We start from the raw sequence: 25,602 nt of genomic DNA, 5'->3' as shown, positions 1-25,602 counted from the left end.
TTACCATAACGTGGAGATGCACGCGCTCAGTGTTATTGTAAACATGTCTTTAATTTTACCCTATCAATTTGAGCCGGAGTCAGACCCGGTGATTGGACTGCGGGATGAAAATAACAGCGTTTCGACGACATGGCGACAAACACACCCTACAAACGCAACTCTTGTGTATTCCTGTGGGCGGAGGTTAGTCAAAAAACTGTTTTAGTGACGTCATTAAAGAAGGAAGTAGAGGGATGTAGTCCAAACTGGCCGTTCGATGTAGGCGACTTCTGTTAAATAAAATATCTCGCTTGGCATTGAACTTTGAGCTTTAAAATTTTACAGATTTTATTTATACTCTAACAACAACATTACACACTAACTAAAGTTTGAAACATGGGATCACGAAGAACGGGACCTTTAATGGACCCCATTATCTTCCATATAGTATTTTTTTTTTTTGTCCATCAAATGTTTGGTTAACCATATTCTTCAAAATATCTTCTTTCAGTGTTCAGTAAAAGAAAGAAATTCATTCAGGTTTGGAACAACTTGTGGATGAGTAAATTATAACAGAATTTTCTTTTTTTGGTGAAATATCCCTTTAAAGCACGTAAATGCAAAAGTGTAAACAAGCTTTCTGTATGACAATATTTGAATACAAAAGGAGAAACCTTCACATATTTTATGTTGTAATAATGTGACATTATTACCATTCATTTTTTCACCTATTTTTATTTATTTATTTATTTATTTATTTTTTGTCTTTTCAGTGACCTAAGACAGAGGTTCCCAAACTAGGTCCCATCTAAAATAACACAAAGATTAAATTAATTTAAGAACAAAAAGTATTTTTTAACAGAGAGAAAAAACACAATTGAGGAAAATATAGTCTCTAAATAGGTCATATGTTGATTCAGAGTTGATTCAGTGAAGAATTCAAACTAAACTCCATAGATTGAGAGTCTTTTTGAATGATTTATTAAAATAACTAATAAGAATCATTTCTTGAAAATAGTTTGAAAACGAATAACTTTTTACACATTGCATTCATGGACAATACAGAGCATGTTTTCTGTGCACAAACTTGAAGAGCATTTTCATGTGTGTTTCTATGGGGAAAGATGTTCTTTGACTTCATTAAACTTTATTTGCATGAATTACAGTATCACTGTGGCAAGCTCAGCACTAGCCTTTGTTAATATCAGCTATTCTTGTGTGTAAAGTACATTATTGTATCAGGAAGTCTTCAGATTTTGTCCTTTGGAGCTCTAATTTTCAAGAAATATAAGTGTCCTGAACTGCTAAATAAACTCCATGTTTTCTGTCCCTCTAACTTAATCTGCTTTATAAACAGAGCAAACCAATTAAGGGTGGAAAACAAGCCTCTCCTTACTAATGTGAATCAAATGTGGAAGTAATTTAGGTCCTCAGAACTTCACAAGGCACCAGACCAAGTCCAGCTGAGTGAGAGTGGGGGAATCGCCAGATGACGTTGACTTGTACATCTGTGGCTGTGAATGTGTGTGTATGTGTGTGCATAAACTCTAAGGGAATGATACTTTCTCCTCTTGCATCACTCCTGAGCTGTACCGAGTGCACGCCAGTGGTGGTCATAGTGTACATGCGTCAATGGCAGTGTTGTAGCTCTGTGTACGTCAATAGTGAGGGTAGACACTCCTCTGAGCCAATACTCAAGGGGTGGATTTGTCATCAGTCTTTATCTCTCCCCTCCTCACTGAAGCATAGTTCACTCTCCAAAGCACCTGGGGTAAGACCCCCTGTAGAGCCCGATGAGGTTAACCGAATCCCAGCCAGAAACATTAAAAGAAACAATCTGTTTGGATTGAGGCTGCTTACTCAACTCTACAATAATAAACACTGTGACCTACCACAGAAGCCAGTTCTGGTGTAATATCTGAAGGAAATGTCATAATTAAAATGTAACGAATATGTGGAGCCTGTTGTTGTCCATGCAGAAGCATTGATAGGGGAACATACATAAACTTTGTGTGTGTGTGATATGTGTGTGTATATATATATATATATATATATATATATATATATATATATATATATATATATATATATATATATATATATATATACACTGTTTCCTCAGTTCTGAATAAACGCCAATTGGTCTTAGACCAAAACATCATACATCACATCATATACTCTACTCTACATGATAAACAAATGAACTAAAGTAAAAGTCAATTCTGGCTCATGCTTTGTTGATTTCAAAGCTTCAGTCCTTCCACTCTCCTACTCAAATTGATTGAAAGTAGTGTTAGAGAATGTATTACAAACAATAAAAGTGCTGTTAGTGTTAAACAAAGGTGAGCAGTAACAAACACACTGACTTTATGAGCCCCACACACTTTAGTAACATACATCAACTGACATGTTTGGCAGAGCCACAAATGTTTGGTAGAGATAGAAAAACAGTTATTATTAATGCTTTGAATAATCAGGAATTTATAAAACACACACACAATAAATACTTAAAATGGTGGGAATAAATCATTAGAAAGGTCCATGTAGGCTACACAATGCAAAGCCATGACACAATATACAATTTACATGACACAGTACACAATTTCCAAAACAGATAGTTTCGTAAATCAGGAGAGAGAGCAAGAGAGTATGTGACAATGATGAGAATATGAGTGCAAGAGAAATTCAGAGAGACAAATGATGGCAACATTGGGATATATTAGACAGCCCACTCTGTAATGTCTCTCCATGTATGAATCCACCACCCCTTTAAGGAAATGAGCACATCCTGTTGTTTTAATAGAGTCTTCCTGTTGAAGAGTTCATACATGTGATTTGTGAAAGCTGAGGTGGACAGTCAGACAGACAGACAGAAGTATCCCAGGAATAAAGCATAATGGAGCACACATCTATAACTACTTCAAAACCACAAGGGACTTTACTGTTTTGGGGTAAGATATGAAACCTTCAGAATAAAAGATTGGTTTTATGTGCTTGATACTTAAAATCAGAGGCATTCTCCTAGAGAAAATGGCTGTGAATGCAGAATGAAGAACACCGTAGCTATCTTCAATATATTTTGAAAATTTCCTTTGAACTGTTTCTAATTAAAAATTTAGAGCTACATATATATATGTGTGTATATTGTATAATAATATACATTATATGATAGGGATAGTTCAACCAAATTCCAAAATTCAGTCATCATTTACTCACCCTCAAGTTGTTCTAAACCTGTACGAGTTTCTTTCTTCTGTTGAACACAAAAGAAGATATTTTAAAGAATGTTGGTTATCAAACAGTTGACAGTAGCCATTGACTTCCATAGTACGAAAAAAATGTCAATGTTCAACAGAAAAAAAAAAAAAAAAACTCATAAAGGTTTGAAACAGCTTGAGGATGAGTAAATAATGACAAAAATTTGGGGGTGAACTATCCCTTTAAACCATAAAAAAAAAGAATGGAATATCATGTAAATTATACTGTTGACCTCTTCAAAATTATGCGGTAGATATAGATAAATAAGGAATTAGACGCTTCTGAGGAAATGACTGTCATGATCCAGCTGAACAGGACAAAGGGAGGATGTGCACATGTGCTCCCTCTTCATCTCCTCCCTTCCTGTATCTTTTTCCATGTCTGTCAATATTCCCCTAACTGCAGGAATTTGTTGTCTTATAATTACAAATAAATGCCAGTGTGTTTCTGAATTTGAGTGTGATTCATGTGTATAATACAAAGTTTCTTTTTCATGATAGTCTGTCTGTGTCTAATGGTCTCAACTCTGCATACTCTGGTACCAAATGAACAGAAATACATTGTGGTGAGATATTGATTTTTTTTTTTGTGATAAATATATGCACACAAGTTCTATTTAAGAATTCTATTTGCTATCAAAAAGTATTTTTGTAAACCCATGCTCTGTATCTCATGGACATTTACTTTTCTTCTGTGCTCTATAGAGACAGACTGCAACAACCCCACCAACAGACATACAAACCACTGCCTACACCAGAGCAGGTGAGTCATACAGCTGTATAAATATGACAGACATTTTGGCTCATTTTATGTTTTTCTGAGTTGTATGTCTAAATAAACCCTACTGTGAGGGTGTTTTCAGTGTATGGATTCAATTGAGTGCATATTGAGCAGCTGATGTGCTGCAATGTAGCATTATATGGGTCAATGATGTGACGGGTCATTTTTTGTCCCCTTAATAATAATAATAAAAAACAAAGATATGACATCCAAAGTATGTCAGGTAGTACAACTAGATCACTTTTATTAAATCCAAAAGGTTATGTTTTGCCACATATAAAGGTATTTTAAAGATTTTGAAGTGTCAAAAGGTAATTCGGTTTAACCATCCAAAGGCCAATACAGCCATTTCATTGTGATTAAAATATCTTAAAATGTAATAAATGTATATGTTTTTTTATTCTGCCATTATTTTATAACCTCATATATCAACATAGTGCAAAATGGTATTAAAATTATGTGTAGAAGTCGTTACTTTGTTATGAGGAAGAATGTTCGGAAAAAAATAATTTCGTTGATGTCATTCGGAGTAACCAATATAAAGGGACCATTTTGGATCAAGTCATGCGGTCAATATCATGTGACAGGATGTGACATCATTCAGACACCTGCAAAGGACCACATGGTTGTGAAGCAAAGTAACTCTCTCTTTTTGAAAAATTCATGTTTTCATTTGCTCATACGCATGTCCCGAAACATCAGGTCATTCGGTACAACCGCTATAAAACATGGAAAATGTTGTAATTACTAGCTAGCTAGATAGATATCAGCTTGTTAAAATATCATCATTCAGTAAAACCAAAAGTGTCAGTCAATAAAAGACTTTTTTGGTGAAAAATTTTGTCCATCTTGTAAAAAAATTGACAAAAACTGTGTTAATTGATTATGAAGACCACGTAATCTCATTGTTAACACTTAATAAAACTTCAAAATTCATTATTTCTCCATTAGTTTTTTGTACACTTGTAAAAACTTTATTCGTCAATGACCCATATGTATAATTACTAACAAAGAATAGCAGACAATCAGTGCTTAGGAAGGTAACAGCATAATAACCGGTGAAAAGAATATAGTGTTGCAATTCTACACTGTGGTAAGAGATTTTGTTGACACTTTCAATCAGACTTTTTTCTAATATTTATATTCATGGGAGAGTCTCTGGAACAAAGAATAAACCAACTGCTTCAGTTTGAGATTTGGATAAACACATGGGCGCAGGGGAGATTTAGATTGGCCTGTTGTTAGGATCCAAAAACAGAAACAAAGACAGCATTGTTCTGTGAGTGTCACATGCATGTGACGTTTAACAACATACGGCGCGTTACCTATAAAGCATCTTCACACAAACAAAACTTTCTCTGTTGTTTGCTTTCGTTAACACACATACAAAGGAAAGCCTTAAAGATCTTAAAGAGCTCGTTTCATACCTTTTATTATTATTATTATTTTATATTATAGAAAGAAATATTTTATTCTACCTTAAAATGTAAAGCGCTAAAAAGAAGCCTTTCCTAAATGTAAACCAAACCAATCAGTTCTGAGTGAATCTTAATATTACTTTTTGCTTAAAGCAAAAAAAAATTTTTTGAAGAATGAGAAACAAAACCTTTTGTGAGAATGAATTATTTATCCCATGAATAGCTTTGTGAATGACAACTGAATAAAATAAAACAATAATTAAAAATCAACTGTCAGCTATAAGTCATTAATTCTAATGTAAAATAAAATATATGTGATGCTTGTGCCACTCTTTTCACAATTCTTGTTTCTTTGTTAACAAAGACTTCTGAGAGATCTGATTGGTGGATCTCTCTTAGGGTCCGGGAGTACATTATTGGAGGAAGTTTCACGTTCTGAAAGGAGGTCTTTAAAAATTAAGGCAATTTTTTTTTTGGTGATATATCATACAAAAGTTTGAAAGTAATAAGGTTTGAGATACTTCATTAACTTCATTAAATGGTTTCCAGTAGACTTAATCTATTGGTACCGATTGAAGACATACTCACATGGCCAACATGAGATCCACAAGCCCAGAAGTGTTACATAAACTGTTCCAGCCCTCCCTCGGCCCCGGATTCGCCTCTTTCTCTTCCTTTGAAGTGAGTGAGCTGAGAGTTTGTTTCAATCACAGCTGGGCTCAAACCAAAAGTGCGGCCCTTCGAGCACAGATGGCAAACTCTGATTATATCGTTTCCCGAACTAGATCTGTTTAATATGACCCAGTTATTCTTAAAAGTGTCCATTCCATCAAGCCGCCCTGCTCTGCCCCTAAATGTTCACTTATGTTTCCTGTTTGGAAACAGATGTAAAAAATGCAAATAAATCAGAACCACTGAGCCAACGAGGAATCAACCTGAGAGAAACGGAGTGTTTTTTTAAAGGGGGAGACCCGCTTGCAGATGTGCATCTGGCCTGGGTGTTCTCAGCTCAGAAAAGATCCGTACCTCAGGGAAACAGCTATCTTTTAAACACAACAGTGCTTTACAATATCATGAGTCAAAACTTGATCTGAGAACTGGTTCCATTTCATGAAGCTCAGTTAACTTCTCTCGAATGGGTATTGTAATCTAACAGAGTTTCCTTTACTACTTACCACAACACAACTACTAAGAGCATGCTCACACTACAGGACTGTAGACTACCTGAATTGCTGTGGTGCTCGCTACACAACAAGATTTCTTGTCATCTGTCGTCATCTTGTCATAGCAGTGTGCATACTACACAACTCAACTCTGGCGAGGTGCACAAACTTTTGGTCAAGAGGCAGTCCCGTCTAAAAAAAATGCTTTACCACTTCACGAGTTCACCTGCCCATTCAGTCTTTATAGTTAATGGTAAACAAACTTGGCTTGCTGTCCTCGAAGGAGGCTCGAACCAGAGGCTCGGCTCAAGCTCCGAGCTAAAACGTCCTATAACAGTACTGCGCAGAGGGAGAATAAGAAAAATAGAGGAGGAGATGGGGAGCAGGAAGAATGCTGGAAGAATTGTCGCTGGGATGACGCAGTGACTGCTGCTCGTAATGATGATTGACAGGGCTGAATGTTTAGGCTCCTCCCGAACCTACATATAAAATCACACAAGTTATTACAAGGTTTTTCCATTTATACCATCTGCACTGTGATTGGCTAGATTAGTTCCACCTTGTTGTTGCATTGCACACACTACAAGATCACCTTGCTCAAGGGCACCTCAGTTGTGGATAATGAGAGTGGAAGAGAGAGCAGTTCATTCACTCCCCCCACCTATATTTCCTGCTGGTACTGAGACTCGAACCCGCGACCTTCAGGTTACAAGTCCGACTACAAGTCTAACCATTAGGCCACAACTGCCCCCTAATATGTGCAATGCAACGGCAAGGTGAAACGAATCCAGCCAATCACAATGCAATGCTCGTAATAACTTGCATGAATTTCTCTCATAATTTATGTGGGAAAAAGATTTTTTCACTTTTGTTTCAACAGCTCTTGATCAAATGTCTTGTAGTTTGTGCACGTTGTCAGCATTGTGTTGTGTAGTATAGGCGCTGCTATGCACAGAGGGGTTTTTTGGGGGGTGATAATTAATAGTTCAGATTACTTGATTAAAGGACTGCTTGATCTCACGCTGGACAATTATCACAGGTCTAATTACGTGAAATTAATAACATCTATAATCAAAGATTATCTACTAGATGAGATCAGTGATTCAGACAACTAAATGATGATTATAGCTTTATCACCAAGAAGTAGCCAACATCATTTTATATCACATTTTCTGTTCTGGACATAAACAGTTACAGCAGCCAGAAAACAACTAATGTTAAAAAAGTCAAACTGCCTAAATAAATTAAACACTTATTACCATAATGGTGAAATCAAACCAAACATCAACATTTAAACCTCTGTTAATTCTCAAGAAAAACTTTTTTTTTTTTGCATGTATGACAGAAATAAAGTCAAACTGCTTTGTAATAAGTGAAACTAATAGTACTGTTTGTGGAGTTGTCCACATCCAGTACTTGCCCGCTGGGAAACTGACCTCTAAACACTTTATAAGAATTTCAGAGGATAATGTAACAGTGTTATCACTAAACATTTTTTGAATGTTTTTAAAGAATGTTATCCTACCTTAAAAGGTTCTGGGAACAAAAACAAAACTTATCACTCAGAACATTATACAAAAAAAAAAAAAAAAAAAAAAATCTAACTGGGAAGGAACCGATTGTTGTGTAGTGTGAGCACCACAGCTTGCTATTATTTTCGTCATGTCCAAGTCCAGATGAACCAAGAACTAGGCTATGTTATGATAGCCTATTTGGGAAGGCTTGTGAGACATAAGTAAACTGACAGGTTGTATAGTTAAACATAGCCTAGCTAGACATTAAGTTTTGTAATTAATATTATACAAAATAATAATAATAATAATAAAACATAGCTGCAAGCAGCAATTACGGGGCCAAGCACAAAAGCGGCACAATAAGCCAGCCAACACGGCTGGGAGTATCAGACCAACTGCAACAGTGAGCAATTAAAGACCTATTAGGATCATTGTAGGCAAAAGAGCTGAAAAATCACATATACAGTAAATAATAAAGATTTACTGGTTTATCACTTTCCACCAATAGGTGGCGCTGTGACCAAATTCATGCGGTATGGTCAGAGTGAGTTGACAATGACAACCGCAAAGTTTGGTGTCAATATGTCAAAGCATTGCAGAGATACAGCTTCAAGAGTGGGTTTTGCATCATGCCTCAAATTCGTTGCTCCGGTATATGAAAATGATTTGACGCATCGACTTGAAATCCATAACTTTTTGTCGGCATGGTCTGAAGATGATATGGTTCGATTTTGGTGAAAATCGGAGCAACGGTCTAGGAGCAGTTCAAAAAAGTAGGTTTTTAGAGAAAAATAATATGGCGGACAGGAAGTTCAGCCGACTATGGCAAATTTGATATTTGTGTTCTCAGCATGACCCAAGGAATCAACTGAGACCAGTTTCATTACAATCGGTTAATATAGTCAAAAGTTATTAGCATTTTTGTAAATTTTGTTATAACTTTTGACCACAAGGTGGCGCTGTTCCGAAACTTCTCGGGCTCCCAGGGCATTGTGCTGAGGACCCATACCGAGTTTTGTAAAGATACGCTAATGCGTTCGTAAAATACAGCATTTTAGCACAAAATTCAAAATGGCCGACAGCCAAAATGTCCGATATGAGAAAATTGGTTATCATTCGACTCGGCATGATGCCCCGAATGAACGAGACCAAATTTATGATTTTTGGACAAACCCATCAGAAGTTATAAGCAAAAATATCCATTTTTCATATTTCCGCACCAGTAGGTGGCGCTGCGCCGAAACACTGCATGATGCCTCAGGTCATGCTTTTGGTGACATGTACGAAGTTTGGTCTAAATACGATAAAGCGTTGCGGAGTTATGTTTATTTTCGCAAGCACTACGTACAATTCGTTCTCGTGTTTTACGAAAACAGTTTGAGGAATCGACTTGAATTCCTTTTAACTTTTTGTCGGCATGGTCTGAAGATGATCTGATTCAATTTTCATGAAAGGGAGTTCGAAAAAGTACGTTTTTCAGAAAATTCTAAATGGCGAAAAAAATTTCATGACGGAAAATGACGTCATAGTCTTGACCCAAGGAATCAGAGGGAAAAATAATTTTGTTTCTAACCCTTACCGTTCAAAAGTTTTTAGCATAAACATAAGTGCAAATTTGGACAGCTGGTGGCGCTAGAGGGATTGAGTTAGAGACTCCAAATTTGCTATGAACAAAGGTCAGACTGTCCTCTAACTGTGTGCCAAATTTCACAACTTTCCCGCAAGCGGTTCTATGGGCTGCCATAGACTTCAAGAGCGGAAGAAGAAGAAGAAAAATAATCGAAAATAAAAATAAAAAGAACGCCAACAGATACAATAGGTGGTGCCTCCGCACCTTCGGTGCTTGGCCCCTAATAAACAAATTTATGAAATCTCATTCACGTTTTTTGTTTGTTTAATAGGCATATTCAGTTATGACCAATTAATGGGTTGTATTTATATGGCGCCTAAAAGTCAGTGAAAATGCATTAGAAGGTTTTACTGTTTTTCTGTTCAAGTTGGAGAGAGAGAGAGAGAGAGAGAGAGAGAGAGAGAGAGGCGGCCAGAGGTGGAGCATTATTACGTGGGAAAATTAAAGCGTTTTCGGTCAGCAGCTTTCTGAACATCTGGTAACCCCGATTCCACATGTGGAGACGGCGCATCACGCTTCCACCCGTCGCGTTTCCTGTTATGCCTCGCGCTCTTTGGTGTAAAAGTTCAGGCACATTCAGTGGCGGCTTGAGACTATCTCGCCAGCGCTCGTTTGCTCTGATATGAGGGTATCGTTCAGCTTTTTTGGCGTCTTTCTGTCTTTTCTCTATGGTAAGTTGTGTGTGCGTCGATATACAACTGCAGCTTTCATTTAACCTAAATGAGACACAATGCAGTGCATGACAAATCTGTGTTTGGAGGATGGATGTGTCACAAACGATTATCTAAAGTAATAAGCTGAATACGATGTAAGATGTAGGCTACTTGTATAAGATTTACGATTTACTTATATTATTATATGATTTCATTATATTTTTTAGATGCTGGACATGGAAATGGAGGAACATTTGGTATGTAGGCTACATTGCTTGTCAAAATAGCTTAAGAGATATTTAGCCTACTGTATTTAACAACTGCAACTTGACTGTGACACAACTAAAAGATGATTTATATTGACTTATATCAATCTTTATTTATTTCTTTTAATTTACATCACAGGCTGTGGTAACAAGAGCGTCTGTGACATATACTGTTCAGTTTGTGTGAACAGTTCAATCAGAACATGCTATGAAATGCTGGTGGTGCACTGGTGTAGATATCATTTTAATGTGGCTATGGCGTCCATGAACAGTACTGTCTGGTGTTCTTTGGAGAGAGTAAAAAGGTAGGATATTTTCCAACGATTCTTTATCAAATGCCATATAATACTGTATGTGCTTGATAGTAATTGGTGACTTTCTTTCTGTCTGTCTCTCTGGCAGTGCATACAACAATTTCACTGTGTGTACTGAGACTGTTGCTGATTGTCTACTGCTTCCCTGGCCGAATCATTTTGTTGAAAGCATATTTGTGGATATCCACACCACCTATTTTCAAGAATGCCCCACAGAGGCACTGAGGGACCCCCCTCCCAGCATCGTCCTTGCCCTTGTTATGACCCCCATATGCCTAATCCCTGCTATGGTGGTCCTAGTTGTTCTCAAGACTAAAAATGGAGACAGGAGGTCCTAGAGAAGATTCCAGGTGCAAGAACATTTTGTTCTTATTCCTTCATCTGCTTCATTTCTTCTTCATTATTCAGGATGGTATCCCACTGCGGGATAATGTCCTGGTCCAACACTCCCCAGTGAATGTGCACATGGGCGTCTCCAGGTTCGAATAAAGCAGAATGCAGGATGAGCATTTGCTCTGGGGGTGACATCTGACTGGAAAATGTTACTGTACTTCAGTGAAATAATTGGTGGTTAGAAAAGTATATTTTTAAACCTACAGCTGATGTGCATTGCAGACCATTCAAGGCATTATGACAATCACATCTCCATATTGCACATATATGTTTTTGTTGCCTTCAGGATGTAAATGCATAATCTAATGAAATGTGAAATAACAACAGAAAAAAAAGGTTCATTTGAAGCAGTCAGATGTACTGTATACGTAACCAGGTGTACAAAACATCACAACACAGAACACAACCTGATTTGAGTGTCCACTTTACACACTGTATGAAATATTTAACCCATGTTTTAATGTAGATTTTGTTGTTAGTTTGGGGACAAGAGCTGTTTAGCTGACTATGAGCATAACGTCTTTGTGATTTCACTTCTATTTTGACACAAGTCATAAAGATTGACCTTTTAAATTTATTGTGACCATTATTGAAAAATTAACCATAAATGAGTCAATCTGAATGCATGACAAAACAAAGCCAAATGAAAGTCGTCCATTTCGACAGGCAGCTTATTGAATATCTGTTTATTTATATAAGTTAATGACATATACACACGTCTCCGAAGAAAGAAAAAAAAAATACATTTGAGAGGGAAGGGGATGTCAGAAAATGGAGGTTTATTGTAAATGTCCACTTGCATTGTCCATGTTCATTTTACTCTGCCCTTTACACAGAACTGCATTGTAATTTACTTAGCAATATAATTACTACATCAATGTGGACATGAATGAGATTTGCGTTTGTGTTTTATAATTATTTCAGTAATGGGTTATTTTAAATGAAGGAAAGCTTAATATCTAAGATTTCATATCTGTCTTATAAGAGAAATTTTTTTCAAGTGTATGTCTACAGATGTGTTCTTTTATGGACGTCTGTACCAAGCACTTCAGAGAACCACTTTAAGAGCCTGTGAATAATTTTATACTTTTATACTTCACTTTTTACTTTGATTGGAAATGTTTTTATATAATTAAACCACATGTTTTACCTGGAGTCTATCATTGTGATCTTAGTAAAAGTGTCCTTTTTGTAACTTTCATGTTTTGTACTGCCTCCACATGGAAAAGGTATGTTACTTGTGACATTGAGCTCAAATATTCAAGCTCAAAATTTCCCTCACACTTCAGACAGAAAGGTTGATGTTGGAGGAAAAAAAAAAATGCTGGAATGAGTGAGCTAAAAAGCTGTTTATAGTCTTACATCATGTTCCAGTGAACTCTATTAAAGTCAATTAAAAATACAAGGTCTTATTTGTTCATAACATAAACAACTGAATATAAGATGAAAATCACTGCTGTAAAACTTGTTTAAGATGGTCTCCCAGCCTGGTCAGCCTAAAACAAAAATAAGAAAAAGAAAACCTCTCTCAAAGCAGTTTAAGATGTTTTCTGCCGGTATACCGCTGACTATACCGTCTTTTGTAGATGTACTAGTATTCCACTGTAAAAACACACACTCAAACTCTTCTGTGAAATATTAAGTGTTTGTCGGGACTCGGCCTGGCAGGGTGTGGTGGGAAAGAGAGCAATCACCCACACCCACCTCCTTTGTCTCGTTCCTCGGCTCTCCTCCTCCTCGTCCTCCTCCGGCTCAGATCAGGCGCACGCCACGCCCTCCGCAAACAGCTCATCCAATCCGGCGTCGCTCTCACAGCTCCCGGGGGAGAGGACACACCTCACATCTTAAGCATTCAGCCATTCACAGCCGGCCAGATGCTCCAGACCTTCATTACTGCCAGATTTCACTGTCAGATCCCCGGCACTGATCCAAAACACAGATTCACATCTGTACCCTCCTCTCGCCAGCGACTTCTGCAATTAAGATCTTACAGCTTCAGTGTATACAGCACTATTCACGAGGCACGAGCTTCCGACAAACCTGTTAGTGGTTTTACATATAAGATTCACATTATGGAGTATGGTTTGTTGAAATCAATTTAATTTGAATGCATCTTAAAATAAACACTTCTATAAAATGTGAATGTACCGGCTGTTCCAATTAGCCTCATTTACACTAAAGTCTCTCAGTTTAGCCTACTAACAGAAAAAAAAGAGTTAAAAGAAAGGTTTTTTCGACATTACTGCCACCCAGCGGTTTCAAATCCAATATAAAAGGCTATAAAGGGAGTTCCTATATTTATAATCATACTATTGGTGGTTGTTATTATTATAAAAACCAGAGTTGTTGCTCATTGAAAGCATGGATATCACACTAATGTCCAGTATCCTGTTGTGTCCAAATGTTATCTTGACAAAAATGTTCATTTGAATAACTTCATTCAGACTGCTGCAATATTTTCTGCTGATGTTTGCTTCTGATTTGTTTCACAATCTTTGTCATTAAAGGCACAAGGTCACAAACAAAACAACATAGCTGATGTCGCTGAGATACAAGACAATCTAAAAGAGTATGTTTAGCATTAGCAGATGTGTTTTTATTTATGTATTTATTGAGGGTTTTATACAAACTGGTGGCAAAAGAGTCCAATGCATTCTTTTTACCCTGCTCAATAGATGTTATCAATGTTCATTCATACTTAACTAGTAGGCTACTCAAAGTTAAACATATTTATTTGAACAAAGACATGCAACAAAAAGTGAGGAGCAGAGAGAATGATTAAAACATTTGAAATGTAATGAAATTCAAAAAAGTTTATAATATATATATATATATATATATATATATATATATATATATATATACACACATTACAGTCCAAAAGTTTGGAACCACTAAGATTTTTAATGTTTTTAAAAGAAGTTTCGTCTGCTCACCAAGGCTACATTTATTTAATTAAAAATACAGTAAAAAACAGTAATATTGTGAAATATTATTACAATTTAAAATAACTGTTTTCTATTTGAATATATTTCACAAAGTAATTTATTCCTGCGATGCAAAGCTGAATTTTCAGCATCATTACTCCAGTCTTCAGTGTCACATGATCCTTCAGAAATCACTCTAATATGCTGATCTGCTGCTCAAGAAACATTTAATGTGTAAAATTGTACAAAATATTTGTGTACAATATTTTTTTTCAGGATTATTTGATGAATAGAAAGTTCAAAAGAACAGTGTTTATCTGAAATCTAATCTTTTGTAACATTATAAATGTCTTTACTGCCACTTTTGATTGATTTAATGCATCCTTGCTGAATAAAAGTATTCATTTCTTTAATTTCTTTTCAAAAAAATAAAAATAAAAATTCTTACTGAACCCAAACTTTTGAACGGTAGTGTATAATGCTACAGAAGCTTTGTATTTCAGATAAATGCTGTTCTTTTGAACTTTCTATTCATCAAGGAATCCTGAAAAAAAAAGTACACAACTGTTTTCAACATTGAAAATAATCATAAATGTTTCTTGAGCAGCAAATCAGCATATTAGAATGATTTCTGAAGGATCATGTGACACTGAAGACTGGAGTAATGATGCTGAAAATTCAGCTTTGCCATCACAGGAATAAATTACTTTGTCAAATATATTCAAATAGAAAACAGTTATTTTAAATTGTAATAATATTTCACAATATTACTGTTTTTTACTGTATTTTTAATTAAATAAATGTAGCCTTGGTGAGCAGACGAAACTTCTTTTAAAAACATTAAAAATCTTAGTGGTTCCAAACTTTTGAACTGTACTGTATATATATATATATATAGGGGATGTATTGATGAATCTCCAGCATGATTGTACTGTCAGTGCTGTTGTATTTTTTGCAATATCACTTAAAACTGCATACATAATAACATGATACATACAATCAATGGTTTGAACAATCACTTTGGTTGTGTAAATGAATGGAATCAAAAATATGATCTATTCACAGAAACCTGTTCAAAGAAACCCATCAAGTATTTTACTTTAAACAAGACAGTGTTTATACAAGACACTGGTCAGTAGGCGTCAGAGCTCTCATAAGGCAAACACACGAGCCACTATCAGTGGTGACTCTCTTGTTCCAAAGTATAAGACCTCTTTTGGTCAGTCTGCTTTTTCGGCAAAGGGGCCAAAACTCTAGAATGCTTTACCTACTAATTTAAAACTAGAGATCAATGGTAATGCTTTTAACAGAGGACTTAAACAACGGTTAAAAACAAAACAACAGTGCTCACATTAATAGTCCTTAATATCTAAATTATTATTGCAATATTGTGTGATTATGTTGCTTTTGCTCTGCAGCTTATGTATGTTTTTTTTTTGTTTTTTTTAATTTTATGGTATATATATTTTTTCTTTTCCACTTTTTCTTTATTAGTATTGTTATTTTTATTGTAATTATTATTAGCATTGTTATTTTTTATTCTCTGAAAAGCCTCCCATGGACTGGTGTTGAAAATCAGCATGTGTGCTAAAACACTTTAGCAAATGCATATGGTTTGTCCAATGTAACTGTGATGTCCATGTCAAATAAAAAATGAATAATAATACCAGCAGGCACCTGCTGTAACTGTAAAAAAGAAATAAATATAACAAAGACTTGAAGACAGGAGAGATGATAACTGAACTATATTGATGTTTTGTTTAACTGTGATGTTGAATCTTGATGTTTTAACTTTATTTAAAATGATCATATTTCCAAATCAAACATTTTTAATTATAGGACTTAACACTTACCATGAGAAGATTACAGGGCATAATTGCTGTGGCAATATTACAAGCAACTTGGGGAAGAAAAAGAACATCTTTGGGACCTTTATGTGATCATTGATAATCACTTTTGAAAGAGTGAATGATATATTTCTTGCTCCACATTTAGAATACTAATTACACAAACACTGAAATGAAGCTTTAAAAACTTTTTTCCTACTTTAATATGCAGGAATTATTGATTAGACAACATTAAACAATCAATTTGTTAATTCCAGAGGTGATTTCTAAGAGCCGGTGGTCTTCTACATTAGAGATGAACTCCAATAAAAGATGAATCTGGTGCAGTGAAACCACAAGCTTTAAAAAAAAAAAAAAAAAAGAAAAAGAAAAAAAAAGGCATGTACAAAAATAAATTATATTACATTACATTATATTACATTATATATATACAATTTTTTTTACATGCCAGATACCACAACACAACTTCAGGGGTACTGTACGCGCACACACGCACACGCACACGCAGATCAGGCGTAACATTATGACCACCTTCCTAATATTGTGTTGGTCCCCATTTTGCTGCCAAAACAGCTCTGATCCGCCGAGGCATGGACTCCACTAGACCCCTGAAGGTGTGCTGTGGTATCTGGCACCAAGATGTTAGCAGCAGATCCTTTAAGTCCTGTAAGTTGTCAGGTCAGGCCTCCATGGATCGGACTTGTTTGTTCAGCACATCCCACAGATGCTCAACTGGATTGAGATCTGGGGAATTTGGAGGCCAAGTCAACACCTCAAACTCGTTGTTGTGCTCCTCAAACCATTCCTGAACCATTTCAGCTTTCTGGCAGGGCGTATTATCCAGAACATTGCCCAAAGCATCACACTGCCTCCGCCGGCTTGCCTTCTTCCCATAGTGCATCCTGGTGCCATGCAGGGTTGCCAACTCTCACGCATCTGGCGTGACACTCACGCTTTCAGCATCAATCCCACGCTCTCACGCACACGCAAGAAATGTCACGCCAAAATCCATTTTTCTCCCCTCTCAATCCGTTACTTTCTGTTGATGACTAGACCACAGCGTATTAATGACAGGAGAGGAGTTTAAGGCCCACAGCTGTTACATCTCCCTACAACGTTCTCACTGCAGTATTCTCTGATCGTTGATTGGCTGAAAACCTTGCACCTGATACGTCAGTTGCGTGTGAGAAGTTCAGAGAGTTCGGAACATAGAGTCGGAGTCGGCACGTGTGAAAGTTTGGAAGACAATCAAGGTAAGCAAATAATAAAATGGTGAGCCTTGTCACTACAGACGTAGCCTTGCCTAATCAGTCTGTGTGCCGAGACTAAGTTACAGACTTCAACTATAGTTGCAAATGTTGTCTGACGTGCGTTATGATGTGGGCTAACGTTAGCTAAATTGCTCAATAAAAATAGTCTCATGTAGGGTCCGAAATTAACACCCGCCAAGCGCCAAATGCGGGTAGATTTTCCGTTTGGCGAGCAAATCTCAAAAGGCTATCCGCCACACTGGCGGGTTAATGTTCATACCAAAACATGAAATTTTCAGAGCGCACGAGCAGAGAGAGAGAGAGAGAGAGAGAGAGAGAGAGAGCCCCGGCCGCGCGCGCGCACTCAGAGCGGCCAAAGTGTCAAGCTTCCCCGTACTTTTTGACAAGCGTCTTTGACAAAGCGGCCAGAGCTTCTTTGCAGCTCAAGTCGGCGGCGGTGGTATGTACGTACAGTTAACGCTGTTGAGGGCGCTGAGGAAAAAGGATATGTGAAGCTCCTGCCACTGGAAGAAGCGGTCGCCGCCCATTTGTGGCCGCGCACCCATCAAAGCCGCGCAGAACGTCTTCAGCACTCCCGGATCGTGCACACTCCGCCGCTGGCCAGGCTGCTTCTGCTTTACACACCATGGCCGTTATTTTCTTGAGAAAAGGAGTTTTCTCATAGCGTTAGCAACGCAATACTCTTACGGTTGTTTTGTTATATAACAACCGATATGACAACTTTAGCACATTTATCAGCTATACATTCATTCAGTGTTTCCCATTAATGACCCTCTGCTGTCGCCACCGTTTCATAATGAACTGAAAATTTAAAACATACTACGTTTGCCAACGAACTAAAACTGTGATATGGCTTTGTGCCTTTATAAAACAGCAAAAGACAGTGATTAAGTATAGATACAGTCTGTCTGTGCTGCGTGTTTTAAAGAGAAGTGAGCGCATTAGCTGGTATTGTAAAAAAAAAAGTATTGTAAAAAAAAAAAAAAAAAAAAAATGTTTGAACCCTTTTTAATGCCCAGGTACAAGTCAATGCTGTTTCTTAGTTCAATTTGCACACTGTACATGGGTTGAAGCTCTTAATTTTGAGTTTCCAGAGTGCACCAGATTGATGCATTTAACCTTAAAATGTACAAAATTTTCTTACAGGGGGGCATGCCCCCGGACCCCCCTAGCGGAGGTACACCCAACAAAGTTTTACAAATTACAGTGTCAAATATTGTACATTTTCTAAACAAGAATACGACAACAAAAGCTCCTTTCAAGTCAGTAAAGCTATTAATAGAAAATTGAAATGTCTTTGGACAAATATAGATTTGGGCTAAGCCCCGAATGTTTACAATGTCTGGCTACCCTGTCAGGTAACAAAACTGACAAAATAATAAAATAAATTATTTCGCCCCAATGATACCAAGTAAACATGGACTGACATTGATTTTTAAAATTAGGGTTACCAAACATTTTCTCCATGCACACGCGCAAACTGAAATTTTTACAAAGTCTCACTCCAGCCAAAGTCCCAAAGTTGGCAAACCTGGCCATGTGTTCCCCAGGTAAGCGACACACGTGGCCATCCATGAGATGTAAAAGAAAACGTGATTGATCAGACCAGGCCACCTTCTTCCATTGCTCCGTGGTCCAGTTCTGATGCTCACGTGCCCACTACTTTTGGTGCTTTCGGCGGTGGACAGGGGTCAGTATGGGCACCCTGACTGGTCTGCAGCTATTCAGCCCCATACGCAACAAACTGTGATGCACTGTGTATTCTGACACCTTTCTGTCAGAACCAGCATTAACTTCTTGAGCAATCTGATCTACAGTAACTTGTCTGTTGGATTGGACCACACAGGCCAGCCTTCGCTCCCCACGTGCATCAATGAGCCTTGGCCGCCCATGACCCTGTCACCGGTTCACCACTGTTCCTTCCTTGGACCACTTTTGATAGACACTGACCACTGCAGACCGGGAACACCCCACATGAGCTGCAGTTTTGGAGATGCTCTGATCCAGTCCTCTAGCCCTCACAATTTGGCCCTTGTCAAACCATTTTTCCTGCTTCTAACACAACTTCTAAGGACAAAATGCTCACTTGCTGCCTAATATATCCCACCCACTAACAGGTGCCGTGATGAAGCAATAATCAGTGTTATTCATTTCACCTGTCAGTGCTCATAATGTTATGCCTGATCGGTGTATCTAAATGATTGTATTATGATTGTATTAAATCATAGGGATTTTTGAGTGGCTCTTTAATTCTTAGGATGTAGCTATTGTGCCAATAGATGGCAGCAATTCTTTAGAAATTACTTTATTTAGTGTTCAGTATTTTGTTATAGCTCTATACTGGATTTGCTTCTCTTTTTTTTTAATAATACAGAAATATGTAGCCAATTATAGCCATACTTATCCATTGTATATAACTAATTATATTCCTAATTTAAAAAGTGGAAGATAATCTCTTTGCAGCACCGGATCACACTGTTTGTCAGCAATGCAGCTCATTTCAGACACACTAAAAAACTGGAAAATGCTGAAGTACTATATGTCAGAACAAGGTGTTTCACTGTGTCAAACTAGACTGTTGTTGATACAAGAAATTACCCATAGAGAGGCCAAGAGTGTTGTCGGCTCTGCTGGTGTGAAATGTGGTCTGGCTTGAGGTCAGCCAGTGTATTTCATTTGGACAATGACCATGGCATGGTGGTTTCAGACAGGCAGCTGTGGTCAGAGGGGGAGGGTGGGATGCCACATTGTGAAAATGTCTTTCACCAATGGCATGCTAGGAACTATTTGTTGATTGTCATGGTGTTACACAATATGTCTTCCCACTCTTGTGACATGAGAGCATAAAAAAACAAACAGAAGAGGCTATGACCACTAAACGGTGATGGTTTGCTCTTAAATGAAAAGATTTGCTGAAAAATGAAAGCTACTCATATATAAACAAAAAAGTCTAAAATTAACCATAGTACACAAGTATTGTTCTTTTTCTTCTGCAAGTTGCTAACTGTTACACTTACACAATATTTATCGCAATTTTCCCGAAAGGTTGAACGTTACCTGTAAAAGCATGCAAATGCCTGCAGTCATTTTGCTGTTATAATTATAGGCTATAGGCCTATAATTATGCAAATAACACAATTTCAGCTGTCATGAAACAATAAGTTTAGTTAAAATACCAGTTCAAAAGCATATCTGAAATAAATATATTACCTTTAGCTATATTTACAATTTATTTTATTTAAAATAATGACCAATCAAGTCAAACAAAAACTAATTTGACAAAAAGCAACTCATATTTTATTCGAAACAGCTCATTAAAATGTGCAGAATACTGGACATAAGTTCAAATGAAATAGCTTTTGTTGTACAGTCAGTTACTGGTACGGTCTTAAAATCTTATGGGAAATTTATTCTGAACCTCTGAAACCCTCTGAAAAGAACAAGGGCCCATCATCATGACTAAGTCTTTTGCCTTTGGGCTCCCATTTCCTGTAAATCTTCTGCATACACACCAGTTTCTGAAAGCAACTGATACTTTTGGTATTCTATGAGGAGATGAGGTTGTCTTATAATGAGAGAAATGTGTGTCAAGACCACTGATTTAGCCAGAGAATAATTTTCCACCTTTAGCATCCAGAGCTCATTTAAGAGTTGTCAAACTATGTAAAATGCACCACACCATGAACTATGAGGACATATTATAGTAAAGACTTCTGACACATCTTTGAGGTAAATCCTCAAATGGTTTCACCAGTTTGCTCTTAAGGCATATTTTGTTAGTGGAATAATCTGTCAGAAAGCAGAAAATGTCCTATGGTGGTATAAAGATTTAGAGATTGAAATGTTTTGATTAGTGAAGCGGAAGTATTTAATGTCAATAATTTAAACATATTATTACAGTAAGCCAACTATCATAATAATTTAAGAACCCACATCTGAAAAACATACCAGTCGACCACTACTTTGAATTTTGAGGGAGTTAAATGTAACTACTAGTAAGTAGTCCAAAGGAAAGAGTAAATCTTTTGAAGTAAGTTAGAATATATCCTTCCAGTCCATCTTGCATTTGAAGTTTTATTTTTTCACATCCCCCACTTTGAACCTCCTAACAGAGCAAGTAATGAAATGAACTCTGGGATACTTACAGTAAGATAGCACAAATGGGAACAATAAAAGACACTGAATTCATGAGGATGTGCTTGTGTAGTTGAGCAACATTATATTTCATCATCTCATGTGCTTTGTCCTAAATTATGTGATTTAGTATTAGTCCTCAAGCAGCATTTGGGGCTATTCACACTGAATGAATTTTTGCATTTAAAACGTGAAACACAGTGAAATAAAAAACAGGAACACAATGTCTGGAGACATGTTTTTTTAGGTTTTTAACAGTGTAATCCACAAGGCACTGAAAAAGAGGAGTGCAATGGTCAAAAAACGGCCAGCGCATGTTTACAAAGAAAAACTATGGAAAATCAACACAGTTGAATGCAAAATCATGTTCTGTGTGAACAGCCACTAACTATTTCCATTGGTGGGCCAGAGAAAAAGATACAAACTGGCTGAATTTTGTCAGATATTCACTCAATATCAGTTTGTTTGTTTAATGAACTGTCAATATCACATTTGCAGCAATTGTGCTGTTGGTCTGAATATCAACATGTTGGCTAATGTTCAGTACAGCAGTACAATATTGCTTAATCAGGATTGTACGGAGTGTACGGAGGCCTAAATGTTTTCTGACATGAGTATGTTTCCTGTTCATGAGAAGAATTATTTTTTGTCTCTGCCTCCATCTGATGTGAGTATATTTACACTTTGTCTGAGAACTCCATTATTTTGACTAGACTGTGTTTGCTGCAGCGCGAGAAGCCAGAGGAAGTGTAGGTGATCTGCGTCTGGTTTACCACTGCATGGCTGCTGCTCCCAGCCCATCTGGTGGAGGCCGCTTTTTCGCGGCCAGCCAGAAGTGGTCCAGCCAAATGCTGTAATTGAGAGTGTGGAAGTGGCAGGGATCCAAACAGTCTATCTCCTCACTGCATCCCCACAGGCATTGAGTCACCTCCCACAACATCTTATGCAAACAGGCCGCTTATGTTATCCTCAGCGGAGCTCTCATTTGAGGCCTCGGAGGCAGCTGTCTGTATGTTTCTGACAATTCCTCTGTCTGCTCCCTCCTTCTGTTTTGGTTTGGGAAGTGCTCATGCATTACGTTCCATTAGAAGGGTCCAACAACAGGACAGAAAGAGCATGAGGGTCATGCAGCTCATTCTAGGGGAAAAAAAGACAAATTTAGAAACACTTTATTTCAAGTCTGTATTATATATAGCACATTATAAAGGTATTTTTAAAGAAATGTCTGATACAAACTCTATATATTAACAGCATGCTGTTGGTTACTACTGCAAATAATTTTGACTTGACAAAATTCATGTTTACAGAATTGCACTAACAATGGAAATTTTTAAGGCAAGACTTTGCTCCAGAATAAACATGAAAACACACAGTATATACAAAGTATAACCATAATAAGACTTCAGAATTATAAGTGTTAAAGGGATAGTTCAACCTGATGAAGATCATTTACTCACCTTCATGTTATTCAAAACTTGTGTTGCTTTATTTTAAAGAATATTTAAGTTGCTCTTTTCCATATAGTGAAAGCAAAAACCAAGAAACTTTAGCTCAAGTATACAAGAAAACTATTCACCTATGTGACCCTGGACCACAAAACCAGTCATAAGTCGTATTAATTAAGTATATTTGTAGCAATAGCCAAAAATACATTGTATGGGTCAAAATTATTTTTGTTTTTTTATGCAAAAAATCATTAGGATATTAAGTAAAGATCATGTTCCATGAAGATATTTTGTAAATTCCCTACTGTAAATATATCAATATTTTTGTGAGTGGATAAGGATTTCATTTGGAAAACTTTAAAGGCAATTTTCTCAATATTTAGATTTCTTTTTTTTTTTTTTTTGCACCGTCAGATTCCAGATTTTCAAATAGTTGTATCTCGGCATATCCTAACAAACCATACATCAATGGAAAACTTCATCAGCTTTCAGATGATGTATAAATCTCAATTTCAAAAAATTGACCCTTATGACTGGTTTTGTGGTCCAGGGTCACATATGGCTATTTATCTGGAGAAGCCTATTATTAGGCCTATATATGATAACTGCCATTACAATTATTCACAAGAACATACAAATGATATAAGGGTACATTATAAGGTATTATGAAAGCATTAGGAATAACTATAATATATTTGAGCTGTAAGTGAATTGACTGCCCTCTGGCCTGTAGGTGTGTTCAGTAATGAGGTATTCAAAGCAAGCATCCTAAGACTGCAAGTTAAACCATTCAACTGACAACCACACAACATATTCCAGGCCTTTTTTGTGGTTTACGCTTTACGGTAAGAAATAAGGTTGTGCAACATTGCATACCCACTCTATGTTTGTCTATCCTCAACATCATCAGACAGAGGAGCTACAAAAGGCAGATGCATGTAAATTATTCCTGTCCCAAAGGCAACAGTCATCTGTGTCTTCAGATGTATGAGGCTGCACCATAGACTTTTACAAGCAGTTCAGAAAAACTGGAAAAACAAAAGAGTCTCACTTCTTGTTGACTATTTTGACCTGAAAGCCAAAGGCCAGTGATCCCTGTTAACATGTAAAACAGTCTCTCCACATAAAGAAAATCAGCAGGAAAAATTGCAGTATACTTCAAGACACAAAGCAATTCTTCAGCCAAATGTCACTTTTGTGATCTTCATTTTCAGGTGACAATGCCAAAAGCATAGACCAGTGACTCTGAGCATGCAATCATCTCCTCGAGCTTTGGAGAATGCTGGCTCTAAATGGATGCATCCCAGTATATAAACATAATGCAGTATAGTTACCCTGGCATACAATTAAGTATTCATCACAATAAATCATGAGGAAAATTCCAGTGATTACATAATGAAAAGTCACTGACTAGTCATGTGTATGATTCATATATATGACAATCTGCATATTTTGGGGGCATTCTGTATCAGTTCACACATTTTTAATTTTTAGCCTATAAATCCATTACTTTCTGAAAATGATTGCAGCTCTTTTTGAAAAAAACAAACAACAACAACAACAAAAAACAGTTTCCACTGTCATCTGAAATGACTATTCATTAAGTGTGGAAACAGGCTGGGACAGTAACCATTAATGAATACAGAAATAGTGAGCAATGTCTCACTGTAAAAACACTTACAAGCAGTAAAGTTCCACTGAAAATGAAATGTTTTTGTGGTTGTTTCGAGTTGTTTGCTCCACATCAACATGTTTAGATGAATATTAAATGTTACCAATCAACCGCTATTCTCATTTGTAAGGGATGATAAATTTTCCAACGTACCATTAACATTCCTGTGTTTGTTTTGATGTCTACAGGCAAGTCGGAGTTGAATGAAGCTTATGTCATAATTCCTCCATATGTACGGGAATAAGGAAACAGTTTGATGTGTGTGTGTTGGTTACACTGCTTCATTAAAGCATCGTTCTCCCAAAAGGAAAATCTTTTTTTAAATTCTTACTTATTGCCCTTTTGTCAGAAAAAAGACAGGAAATAAGAGGGTAATGGGATTGGGAAATAGGATTTGGTCACAAGTGGGATTCAGACTCAGTATATTTACATTTTTACAGCTAATGTTGTAAGTCTTTAGAGCCTCTAAAAATTCAAATAAAATCAAACAAACTATAGCAAATTCTCTGTGTCAGAACAGAGAAAGACTTCACATAATCACATAAAACAGCCTACACTCACACACCTAAACACACACATACAGCACACAAAGATGTTGCATTCCTCACGTAGTTGTTCTAATAGCTGATATAAGTGCCATCCAGTTAAACTTGCTTCTGCAACCCAAGGCAGGGATGGGCTGCTTTTCAAGAGTCCTTCAATTGATCTGACCTCTCGCAGAACCTCTGGACACACTCGCTTCATCTGAGCCATTCTCAGCTCTGTGCTGGAGAAGATATAATACTTCACAAGTTCACTATACAGAAAATCATAAGTCAAAACAACATACATACATACACAAACATACACATACATATAAAAAAACAACAAACATAATTTATCTTCATCTATAGCCAACAATATTGAAAAGACAGAAACTCTCTTAAAGGGTTAGTTCA

At 36.8% G+C, this 25,602-nt stretch overlaps 1 protein-coding gene and 1 long non-coding RNA gene across 2 annotated transcripts in view; one reads left to right on the top strand and one right to left on the bottom strand.

Annotated features, from left to right (window-relative positions):
* Positions 1-2,773: 2,773 nt before the first annotated feature.
* ramp2 (receptor (G protein-coupled) activity modifying protein 2) lies at positions 2,774-12,523 on the top strand. Its single transcript, XM_048196119.1, has 6 exons — positions 2,774-2,930; positions 3,738-3,802; positions 3,942-3,999; positions 10,623-10,652; positions 10,801-10,966; positions 11,064-12,523. Exons 1-6 carry the CDS (start codon positions 2,876-2,878, stop codon positions 11,311-11,313), a joined length of 624 nt encoding a protein of 207 aa, XP_048052076.1. The 5' UTR covers positions 2,774-2,875; the 3' UTR covers positions 11,314-12,523.
* An 8,190-nt stretch (positions 12,524-20,713) lies between these two features.
* The window catches only part of LOC125271840, a 6,686-nt gene continuing 1,797 nt past the window's right edge, over positions 20,714-25,602 (bottom strand). The window contains exons 2-3 of the long non-coding RNA XR_007185722.1: positions 25,273-25,430; positions 20,714-22,684 (exon numbers count right to left, since the gene is read on the bottom strand). This is a non-coding gene — a long non-coding RNA (uncharacterized LOC125271840). The remainder of the gene's footprint in view (positions 22,685-25,272; positions 25,431-25,602) is intronic.

Source organism: Megalobrama amblycephala, linkage group LG1, assembly GCF_018812025.1.
Source record: "Megalobrama amblycephala isolate DHTTF-2021 linkage group LG1, ASM1881202v1, whole genome shotgun sequence".
Lineage (NCBI taxonomy): Eukaryota > Metazoa > Chordata > Actinopteri > Cypriniformes > Xenocyprididae > Megalobrama > Megalobrama amblycephala.
This window is presented reverse-complemented; position numbering and strand designations above follow the sequence as displayed.